Source organism: Zootermopsis nevadensis, unplaced genomic scaffold (assembly GCF_977971745.1).
Source record: "Zootermopsis nevadensis isolate Lab colony 2312 unplaced genomic scaffold, Znev_1.0 Znev_ptg000061l, whole genome shotgun sequence".
Classification (NCBI taxonomy): domain Eukaryota; kingdom Metazoa; phylum Arthropoda; class Insecta; order Blattodea; family Termopsidae; genus Zootermopsis; species Zootermopsis nevadensis.
The window spans coordinates 23820333-23832454 of NW_028259192.1; the positions used below are offsets into that span (position 1 = coordinate 23820333).

The following is a 12122-nucleotide window of genomic DNA, read 5'->3' on the forward strand; positions in this document are numbered from 1 at the left end:
GCGGCGGTAAGACTCCTGGTACTCGGTTCGAATCTCGTTTCTGCTACCGGGCGATCGTGATTTTGCTCAGTTTGTCCATGGAAAGAATAACTCGGTCTTTGAGTTAGTTTCGAAAATAAAAATTTACGAAAGTTGGCAGTCTTGACTCCTAGACATCCAGAGCTCCTATTTGCGCCACAGACGGGGCGAAACGGGATAGGACAGGACGTAGCGTCGCGACTTCAGTAAAATTGAAGCTGTGAAGTGGATCTTGAAGTGGGCAACGGAGCTGGAAATCGAATTACGCTGAGTCGGAAGGCATGTGGGTTTTTTTTAAGCTTCAGAAAGTAAACTGGTGGTTTTTGATCGCGACATTGCAAGAATTAAACCGGTTGAAATTATTGAGATCGAAAAAGTGCTTTAGGAATTCGGAAGCAAGATTACAGATAAAAGTATAATTTTAGGACAAGTTTAAATAGACGTAATCCGATTTTAATATGGCATGAACATCTTACCTAGTTTGCATATTATAGATGAACTCGTTTAGACTCGCTGTTAACAAGCTGAATACCTAGAGTCGGAAAAACCCACTCAGTGCCTTTTCGCCGGTCATTGAATCAGGAAACGCTGAGGACAGTGGTAACTATACCACCTGGTTCGACATTCAGCAACTGCATTTTGCCCGCAGAGCGTATTTATGTGTTTTGTGCGATTCTCAGAATAACCAGCGGTTATTTACTTCGTTAACGAACTGAGAGTCGTCATGGAGATACGTTTTCTTTGCGGTACGGACTCGGTGTTCAAATATCATAGACGAACTTCGGCGCAGGCCTCCGCCCTCAGTTAGCTTTTTGGTTGGTGGTGGTGGTGGTGGCTCTATCAGGATAAACGGTAACCACGCGGGGAACTAGACAGTTCTTGAATGAAGGTTTAGAGCGTTACCGCTACACTAAAACGCTCTTAAGAACTGTTATCGGGAAAAGGTTGAATTTGGGGGGGGGGGGGGAGTGAGAAATGAAACAACTGTGACAAAATACAGAAGACTTCATTTTCCTCATTTGTTTCCATACAATGATGTCACTTATTTACATAAAATATTAAGTGGCGTTTATGATAACAGTTTATTAATGTGTATGTGTTGTTTATTTAACGACGTTACCAGTAGCTTAGCCTGTGTAGCGTCGATGATCAACGTAGGATGAATTGGAGGGATGTGGAAGGAAGCAGTTATGGACTTTATTCAAGGTATCTCCCAGCTGAGTAAAACCACGAAAACCTCAGTCAGGTTGTCCAGTCTCTGGGCCCGAGGTATGAACCAAGGATCTGCCGAGTAACTTGGCAACTATCAGTTTCTCAAGAAGGGTTGTGCTCCGTGGAGCTAGCCCCAGAGCTGATATGAATGAGCTTAGTCACATGTCTGTCTGTCTATCTGTCATTATATAACGACTGCAGGAAGCTCGTAGGAGTTTTTGATTTTATTTGTAGACACATTCCAGTTTTAACTAAAAATTGGGCAACCGCGCCGGGTGCTGTGAACGCGCATCAGACGGGCAGTGGTGCGTGAACCGCATTCCTTGGCAGAACGGAAGTGACACAAGACGAATTATTCGAATGGGGAGGAGCTGATAATGTCTCTGGTGACGTCATCGTGGCGTCACTTCGACTGGGTGAAGACGGTGGGGAGACAGCGCCGTTGTTGTTCGTGCCCGGCGTCGCGGTAGCCTCCTCGGTCTTGCCCACAGGCGCCTCGAGGGTCATGAGCCCCGAACCCGCGCATTTCTTGTAATGAGTCCTCATATTACTTGACTGGCTGAATCGTAGCCCGCATTTGCCGCATGAGTACGGTTTGGTTCCAGTGTGGTAGTTCAAGTGCGTCTTGAGGTGATGTTTCTTCGTGAAGGCCTTGGCGCACAGCTGACAGGAGTACGGCTTGATCCCGGAATGCAGTCGCATGTGCAGTGTCATGTTACTTCTGTCGGCGAAGGCTTTTCCGCACACGCTGCACGCGAACGGCTTCTCACCAGTGTGGATACGCAAGTGTTGCTTAAGGAGCATCTTGCGCGAGAAGGTCTTGCTGCAATGCGGGCACGAGTGAGGACGTTCGCCTGGAACAAGACGCGCCAGTGAGAAGAAAAATACTGAATAATAAGAATATGTCTGACATGAAACCAGTGACCAACTCACCAATGTTACCAACAGCACAAAACGGAGAGTCGTCGCGCTGTTTCAGAAGGGTTTTTTTTTCTTGAGTTCCTAAGTGGTATAAAACGCGTCCTTAATTCTATTGTTAACAGCGGTTACGAAGTGTAACTTGTTCCACTTTCTCACGACTTTTAATATCGTCCACTCAAAAACAGGGCAGCGATAATATTTCTTACACAATTTCTCCGTATGTTTGTAGAATTTAAAGCGACGTGGATGTAATTGAAATGTTCGCCAGGATCTTTTGTGAAAGGATTAACAGATGCCTGCCAGCTGGTTGCTCATGAGAGCTATAAGGAAACTTGCCGAGTGCCCGAATGAGGCAGGGCAGCCAACAGAACAGCGCTGAATGAGCGTCACGTTCGTCTGTCCGCTTGTTTTATAATTAGTTGCTGGTCACGGATCAAGTTAACTCTGTGACTGACACATTCCTGAGATATCCGGTTCGAATCTCGGCTGAAGAGTACGTTATTCTCGTCTTTTTTTGTGTTTTCCCTCGTTCCCCTTTCAGATTAGTTAGTGGCTTGAAATATGTCACGGTGTCTCCTTCTTTAACCTTTTATGATTCGTCACCCTGCATTCTTATTAAGCTGAACGCAAACATAATTTCCAGGCTTTGGTTTCTACGTTGCCGCTGTCATATTAAGATTTATATCGTATAAAATAACGTAGCTGTAAGGCGTTTACGATGTGCTGGTGCCATCAGAGGTCATTTCCGAAAGATTGAATTCCGATGATACCGAAGTCCGTTTTTCGAAATGCATCCAGGATTTTTTTAATTAAAAAGAAGTCGGAGGTGCTGACCTGTGTGAATCCTCACGTGCATGTTGTAGGCCACCCGCTGGTTGAAGCTCTTGCCGCAGAACTGACACCCGTATTCCTTCCGATTTCTATGAATCTTCATGTGCGAGCTCAGGTAACCGCGGTCGTTGAAGTATTTGCCACACTCGGGACACGAAGCCGCGAACTCCCGAGTGCCCTCGTGAACGGAGCGGTGGTACTTGTAATTGCGCAGTTGGCTGAACTGCTTCCCGCACTCACCACACTGGAACGGCTTTTCCCCGGTGTGGGTCCTGAGGTGAACCTGGAACAGAGTGACTTACGTCGTAGCGAGGAACGAGGGACGTCGAGATACTGCTGACCTCTCGAGGAAAGGCGGGCTTATGGAGGTTCGCGATGAGTCTGTCAGCGTTTTATGACTTTTGAAGAACCTGATAGATGTTCACGAAACTTGGCGTGAATATGACGTCACTGAACCTCTCTATACTCTCGAAATTTTTACCATCAGTGATAAATACGCGGCGAACTTTTGAGGTGGGATCCACTGGAACTTCAACCGGCATATAGGTGTAAGATCCCGAAGATCGTTTGACTTTTAAAAAATGTAAGAGAGCAACATGGCGGCATTGCGAAATTTTTATATCGTGCAGCATAAATGGCCTTACAGTGGTCGGAATTAGCTCACAGAGAAGTGATTTATAAAATATTAATCTAAATGTAGTTAATTATTGTCGTGTCATAATATGCTGAAGTGTGTGGAGGGGCAAAGGGGCAGTAGGTGTGTATCTTAAGTATTCCAACCAAAATGAATCAGCCTATACCGTACTTAGTGGACACATCAGTGCATTTTGTCTGCATGTGTACGGAAATTGTTTTTACGCTTGGTGCGGAGTCTGCCAAGACAAATGAAATACGTTACTGTACTTTTGCACGCGCGGGGGAAGGGGCTACCTTGAGCGAGGCGCGAGTGACGAAGGCTTTCCCGCAGCTCGGACACGCGTGTTCGGGTCTGCGAGCGGGCTCGTGCAGCTTCTGGTGCGTGCTCCAGTGGCCGCGCTGGGTGAACTGACGTCCGCACTCGGCACACGAATATGGACGTTCTCCCGTGTGGATGCGTCGGTGCTGGACCAGCAGCTGGCGCCGGGAAAAGCATTTCCCGCAGTCCTGACACCCGTGGGTCTTCACGATTGGGTCTCCTTGTTTCGCCTCCTCCGGTAGACCTGAGACAGAGCAAGTGACAAGGCGGTCACAATCAAGCCAACCACACGCCAAGGGCGTTTGATCCATACCCGGGAACATGTCCTCCAGCTCCTCTTGAGTTCGTGCGACTGTCATGTGAGACGTTGCGCCTTGTGATCTGGTAGAAATTAACAGACATGAAGACATCGCCCTGATGACGGACGCAGTAAGCACCTCAAAAACGTCGGTCAGTTCCCACCAGACCACAAGGCGCAGCATTCCAAAAGACGGCCGGCAACTGAGTGAAATCTGATGTCTCTTATTAAGGGAGAAACGTGCCTCTAGCAGGGCGGAAATGAAAAGGTGGAGACAGTTACTCGGTTTGGAGCTACAAAATCTCTGCTTCTCGCCAAATGTTATCAGAGCGATCGGATGATGGAGGATGAGATGGGTGAGTCATGTAGTACACAGGGAACAGATGAGAAATTCAAACAAAATTTTGGCCTGAAAACTCTTTTCTTGACAGATAGTACCTTCTCTGTAGGCTACTGCGTGTGGACTTATAGGTAGATACCAACGTTTCGGAGGAAAATATTGCTTCCATCTTCAGGGCGTCAGTAACCGTAACTGGCATCTTCCTGCCTTGAGGACCTCAGATATGATGTAACTATGGGGTGGGGGGGGTTGAACTCACCGTTATTATTATTGTTGTTGTTGTTGTCATTTTTCACGAAGCTCGTGTGCCTTCCGTCATGGAGTACTTGGACGTCATAGTCGTCCTGAACGTGATCCAGACCCGCGTCCTTCCGTTCCCCTTCCGACCCGGTGACGGCGAGTTCCTGTGCCCTGTCGTCAGTCAAGACCGGTGCAGCCTCGTCGGTTTTCGGGTCTCCTCCACCCGCTTCTTTATCACAGCCTTCTAACTTTGCATTATCGTCTTCTTTTACATTCTCCTTGTATGATAAATTTGCGTCGCAGATGGACAAATTCGGCGAAGACAGCTCGGAGAATGTTTTCAGTTTCTGTTGTAGCGACTCCGTCAGTGGCGAACTGGTCACTTTCCGGTATTCCGGCGTGCCTCTGGAACTGTTTAGATGCGTGCTTCGTACCGGACTTTGTGGGGACTTCGTCGATAAGTCGCTGGCAACTTCCTCTTCGCTGCTCCCACTTCTAAGTTGTCTCGCCGTTTCTTCTCTGTAGAATTCTTCCAGTCGCCTCGACTTCAGTTTGCAGAACATGGCCGCGCTCTCCGAAGGTCTCCTACGAAGAGGCGTCGTTTCATCGGGACCCTTGTCGCTGCTTTGGGGAGGGGGTGACATGGCCGCTCTTCCCGTAGGGCTCTGCGAACGAATACACACATTAAATAATACCAAGAAACAAAAGACAGCTTTCAAAAACTTTTAGAGGCCACGTTCTCACGGCGACGAAAATAGAGATGGCTGTCTTCTGGGATGTTGCACCGTGTAGTCTGGTAGATATTGATCGACGTTTCGGAGTTCCTTAGTGCTTCTGTCATCAGGGCGAAAGCCGAACTACATGGCGCAACGTCGCAGAACACTGTCATCCTCGGTTACCAAATTCTCCCCGCGAAAGACGAACGTGTTACAAAGGGTTTCGGTCAGGGGTGTTTTGTGAGGTCAGTAATCCGAAATGCATTCCTGTCGAAGACACAAAGAATATTCTATCTCATTACATGTCTTGATTGACAACCGTGAACATTTTCCACTTGGTTGTATGGAGACGGACAGCCATTGTGTCACGATTTGGTCGTCTACAGGGCTACTTTGCGCAGGTAGGAGCTCAGCTATCGTTTCGCTTTTGAACTTTACGAAATTGGAAAGAATGTCTTGTCACCAACGACAATTTTCAGTTGCCAGTATTTTGGTGTTTTAAGTTAATTCAAGTCGCATTACTACAGCTCTAAGGTCATAGTGCATTAGAGGCTGGACATTCACTTCGTAGTCCTGTTTTTACCGATAACACCTGGACCCATAGGCCTAATGAATATGCGTCTTGAACATTGCATCGGGCGCCTGAAGATGGCCATGTCAGGTTAAATGGAAACATGGCGTACGAGCGGAATAATTTTGCTTAAGCGATGGTAGATGATAGCGCACAATGTCCGTTCTTTAACGGAGTTCGCCCGTCGACTGTCCAGTAATTAAACGAACGGTGACTGTGCAGAAAGTTTGTGTCTCATCACTGTTGTAAGGTGACAGGAGTGTTTATGTTTTCCTTTCTCTAAGCAAACGCAAGTTAGTTCGTCGAATCTGTGTTTGGATTCTGCCACGAGTTGCATTTTCCATTGTGAAAGTAATTAATTGTACAAGAACAGAATTTTTTTTAGAAACAGTCTGTACATCCTTGCCCATAATTTCAGCAGCACGTTGCAGCCGACTTAATACAATTTCTCGTTCTTTATTCTTGAAGTTACGGGATCACAATTATAGTTTCCGGGCTGGTCCCTGATAATTTGAAGTTCTACGGAGTTTCCGTAGGGCCACGCACATACGCGCCTGTTTCTGTCAACTGCAGCCATTTTTGGGCGATCGGTCGATGTTGTCCATTGATTCAGATCACCGGTTCGTAAAACCCAGCAGCATTCGAAACTGTCACGTGCTGCAGGAATTTTGTTCCGAGTCATTCAGACTGTCAACGAGGTCCGAACATTATTCCTTTCTTTTGTGTTTACGCTCCAAGGAATCTGCAACTCTATCATTCCGAGAAATCAAAGTTGCGTTTGGAGGTTCAAGGGCGCATCTGCCTTACGCAGAAAGGCCGTAAACCGAATCAAGATTTCAGCTTTCCTCTTCCCACGACTAAAAATGTGACTGTAATTACCCATTCTCTGTCCGTTTACAAACAAAAGCATTTGAGGTCTTCAAGTGATCCGTTCTAACACAATTGTAAACTTTTGATTAAGCGTCGTTGAATAACTAGAAATAGATAATCAAAATTGTTATGAGACGCGCCCGAAATTCGTTATCCGATCGAAGCAAATTTGTTTCCTTCCACAAAGATTAAGAAGGCCCAATTATTCTTAGTCATGTGACGTCATGGCGACGGACAGACGGACGGCCGCCATCTTCTTCCAGCTGCTGGTGCTGCGCTCTTGCGTGCATTTTTTCATACCGTGTTGTCTTGTGCCCTTCTACCCTGAAAACGGAGGTAGCAGGTTGATTCTGGGCCCTGTATAATCGTCTAGCAAAACCCAAGACGGCTCACATATCGTGATGACACGTCTTTAAAATTTTTGAGTAACGAAGAGCAGTCTTGAAGGAGAAGCTGTTAGTTTCTAAGTTGATCATAACAGCACATCACCAGATGAAACCAGCCCATACACTATCACCCAATTTCTCTTTGATTAATTTTAAAACTGTCCTCCCCTCTTAGTCTATGTCTTCCAAGTGTTCTTTTTCCCTTCATGATTTATTTTAAATTAAATGCATTCCACGCTATGTAACCTAATGAACTGATACGTCGTCCTAAAATAACCTCACGACCAAACAGTGGGTCTGGGCTTGGACCAACACAAAACTGATTTCTGTGCTTGTGGTGATGATGTAACGAACAGTTGTGTTCGGAGCGCTCCCTCCCAGCAAGGCCTTGAACCTTCTCGTGCAATCCGTCATTAGGAATAAGAAAGTTGTTTTCATTCCACCTGTGGGTTTTGGGGTTAAGGACAGACAGACAGCTTTTCGATTCAGAATCTGATATCGATACACAAGACTCGAGCTGCTCCATGTCGATAAAGATAATTAGCATTTAATAGGACGGGACGATCATTTTAAGAACGTCCAGCCGTTCCGCGTGTTAACCTTCAGGTCATCACACTGGCTTGCCTTTATGGTTGTTAAATGCGAATGAATCACGTGTTTGCTTTCAAAGACTCTGTGCGTAATGCATGTGTCAGGTTCGGATTAAGGGCTGTCCAAATCTCAGGCACTGAACTGCTGTGGCCAGTGCCACTCCATGTCTCATTTCTGCGTTGACTGGCTAATGAATGCAGCGGATTAGTTTAGAGTAAGTAGTTCCAGTGATCTAATTTTCTGCACAGTAAGTAACTCGGTATGAGCTGCACGTACGTAGAAGAAACTTATTTTTGATCGTAATTGTAGATGGCAGATGACTTTATTTCAAAATTGCTTTCTTGAAGTCATTATAAAAATCGTAACAGCAGATTAAATTCGGGATTGCTTAGTAGGTTACCTTTAGAATATCTTGTCTTTTCGTCTGTTATCGGAATATAAGTTTAAACACTGTAATGCCTTATAGAACACTGTAATATTTCGTGTTTAGTTTAGAAAATGTCGTGAACCGTCACATAGGAATATGAAAATTATGACGACATCAAAATTCTTTCAACTCTCGTAAGAAATGTTCCCTTAACGTTGAAAATACGAGGCAAGCTGACTTTTATAGCTGGTATGGCCGCAGGATTCTTCCCGAAACAATGGGCCAGTGTTTTCGCTCTTCAGCGTGAGATCTGGCATGCAGAATTCGTACGCAAATTCCTAAAATGGCTGAGAGCCCACACCAACATTTCGCGTAGTTCGGATACTTCTGAGTAACCCTGTCCCATTAAACTTCCTGACGCGAAATGCAGTGCACGAGGGCCAACAACCCCAAACTCCGACCCACGACAAACTGAAAATACGCCATTGTCTTTGTAGAAGACCTCTGTTCTGAACAAGATGAAGCCAGGCCACACCCTTACGCTTAATTACTTTGAGGTCAATTTTAATATTATCCCCCTGTTCACGGCCACGTCTTTTTCACGACATCTTCAGATCTTCCGACTCTCCCGTGTGCCTTCATGGTCCAGGCGTTTTATCCCGTTTCCTCCAGTCTCCTGTCACTTAATCCCGCTTAGGTCCAAATATTCCCCTCAGACACCCTTAACATGCGTGCTCTTCCTGTAACGCGAGAGACCAAGTTTCACACCCATACAAAACAGGTACAGTGATAGTGTTTTTATATTCCAGTCTTTGTGTTTTAGAATGCAGTTACCAGACATCTGAACTCCGAACAATTTCTGAATGATTCGGTAGTCGGAGTCTGATCAATATGAGGTCTTAGTTAAGCAAATGCAAAACCAGTTAGTGGTCGACGGTGCATTATGTCGAGGAGTACCATGAGAGCTGTAATTAATTACGCCGCCGTCGCTAAAGATGATTTGCGCCTTTTGTAACCTCTCAGACCGCCGAGGTCCGCTACTTTCCGTGTAGGCACCTGCATTCTTTATTCCGGCTCTATCTGCATAGTTCTCGCTGTTTGTCATGCCGCCGCCTCTAACTGCGCGTTTGTCTTGCAAGTAATGGCGTCCAGTCAGAGAGGGGAATTTGGAAATCCATTTTCTGCAAAGGTATTTTTTTTATTGGCTGCTCAAGAATCCTTCCTGGTCCCAGGAATATTATTCTTTTTAGTGGTAACAGCAGTATTTAACCTCTTAAAGGACAGGTCTCGCCTGAATAAACCCCATAAAACATCGCATCGTCGTTGCAAATGTCTGTGTTTGAATGACATTTAGCAAGTCTTCTGCTTCTAATGACTGTAAGACGAATGAGACCTGGTGATTGGTGAGTTAGAGACTGATTCGTTTTGTGTAGGTACCGGTTTGGAACGAACTGTTCTCACTGTCAAGTTCCTGAAGTCGTGACGCCTCTCAGTTGTCCTGAGATAATGCGTCAGCTCTAAATCTCTATAGTGTCTCAGAAATCGCATGGATCACCGTGCGGAAGGGTTAAAATTTGTTTAGGGCAGTGCCCGAAAGTTTTAATACGTTATGCCGCTGTGATATTCGGCATTGCCCATTAATGAGGTCACTTCGATATACGTGAACTTTAGGGAGTTAAATCTACTCCAGTCTGCAGTTGACTGATTGTCCCTTTTTTTTTTGGGGGGGGGGGCACATTTTCTCTTGTTTCTAATATTTTAGATAGTAGAGAAATCCTCCGAATTTTATGGAATCCGAAGGTTCATTACCGTGTTGACAAGAGCCCGCTATTCGACTATGTTCTGGTCATGTTTTCTCCACAACCCTACTCTGAGCCAGATAAATTCACTCGGAATAAGTACGGACTAGTATCAGATATAAAGTTTTTCATCGGAACTGCCCATATATTAAGATGGATCACAAAATTATTGAGAATTAGTGCGAAGAGAAAAATTACTCACCAGCTTAGCTGCTTTAATGGATGCATGTGGCCTCGCAGTATCACTCGGTCGCTGCTGATTGTCTGGACGTGCTAGAAGAGGCGTTGGTTGTTGGTCGACGGCCACGTGTACAGGTGGTACTGTCCAGCTGATGGCCGGGTAGTTCATCGCTATGGGCGGGCAGGCCACCGGGGTAGCGCACGGCGGTCGGTGATGCTGAGCCCACGGGGAGGGAGGTACTATGGGGCACAGGCGAGGTACTCTGTGTGACGGCCTTCTCGAAGGCCTGCAGTCTGCGACTGGAGTCTGCCCGTTGTGATGCAGCACTTTGTCCGTGCCGTAGAACCACACGTTTTTCACATGCCTGTGCTCATTCGGGAGATGCTGGTCAACTTCCATGCTCCTGGTCCGAGTCTTACTGTTTGGGACGATGTCCTTCATGCTTTGCAGATGTCCTGGAAAAGTATCCTTCCGGTCCAGTTGCAGCGCCCCATTAACTGTGCAGTCTTTGCCGAGGTAGCAAGCCGGAACTTGTCCGTTGTACCACGTCCGGTTGTTTAACGGCATCAGTGATGGAAGTGGTTTTGGCCATTGCGATAAACGCTGGGGGTTCAGAGTACAGTGTTCGGCGTTTTCTGGTCGATGCCTTAAGGGTAAGTCGATCACCCCTGTGTCGTGTCTGTATACAGGGCTAATGCTGCTCGGAATGACTCTGTTGTTGAGTTTAAACCCGTATTCGGGCGAAGAGAAATGCTCTTCCGACGGCAATTCTTTGTCGTTACATTCTCTGTCTGCCTGGGGCTTATTACCAGTACAAATACTCGAACTGTTATCGATGTTAAAATTTCCCGCCGCGTTTTTAGCATCGCAAGGCGATGTATTGTGAACTGGTGTCTCCAGGCGTGCTGAAGGCTTTTCTGAAGGGTGTCCAAGAGACGTGCTATTTCTTATCTCTGCATTGTAAGTCATCTTTGTATCACAACCGCTGATCACCGCTGCTGAACCCATTCTCGGTGGTTCTTCAACCTCTCCTTTCGCTGTTTCATAGATTTCTGGCTTTCTTGAGAGTCCGTCGTGTAGTGATGTCGTCTTGCACGAAATGCTGTGGCTGTCTATGGGACTTTGAAAACGTTTCGGCACGTAAGACGAAACATCTGAAGAGCACATAAACACACAACTCTTGCTGTCCTCCGTCACAGTCTTAAAGTCCTCTTTATCGGTCACTAGCTTCGAAGAATCACTCCTAATTTTGGCATCATCTTTACATGAAGAATTTTTACAGTCTTCAGTCAAACTATGGGGCTTAATAATGCAAGTGTCTGTATTAGGATTTATGGGGTGTTTTCGGAAGTTTGGATCTTTTGTTAGTTTGAAGACTAGCACTGGAGACGAGACGACGCAGCTACTGTCGGTTGTTTTCTGGAGTTGAGCCACGTCGGTCAAAATTTTGATGTTCAGCGCCTCAGCTGCTTGGAGGAAAGACGACAAGCGACTTCTAGGAACGGCGACCGACCCGGTGTACATGAAATCCAGAAGCCACTGCATGTCGTCAGGGTGAATGTCGGGCAGAATGATCGTCACGTGGTCAGAAACCACGTGTTCCGTCAGTACTTGCTACGAAAAAAAAATTAAGATCTTATGTTTCATGCCTGTTCAGAATAACATTTGTAACTAACTGGAGAAATAATGATTGTAAAAAAATAATTTTTGGGAGTTTGAAGCCGATGAAGGGTCGCGATGCTGCAGTGATTCCCTAAACGTCCGTAACATCAGGCTGATAATGTATTGGACAGTGTCCATTGTCTGAAGTAGGCCTATGTCGAATG

At 46.1% G+C, this 12122-nt stretch overlaps 1 protein-coding gene across 1 annotated transcript in view; it reads right to left on the reverse strand.

Annotated features, from left to right (window-relative positions):
• Positions 1-1005: 1005 nt before the first annotated feature.
• LOC110836740 (uncharacterized) overlaps positions 1006-12122 on the reverse strand; it is a 44796-nt gene continuing 33679 nt past the window's right edge. Inside the window, exons 3-7 of the mRNA XM_087341072.1 lie at positions 10318-11910; positions 4835-5480; positions 3913-4181; positions 2986-3265; positions 1006-2084 (exon numbers count right to left, since the gene is read on the reverse strand). Coding sequence (XP_087197198.1) covers positions 1522-2084; positions 2986-3265; positions 3913-4181; positions 4835-5480; positions 10318-11910 — 3351 coding nt within the window. The 3' untranslated portion in view covers positions 1006-1521. The remainder of the gene's footprint in view (positions 2085-2985; positions 3266-3912; positions 4182-4834; positions 5481-10317; positions 11911-12122) is intronic.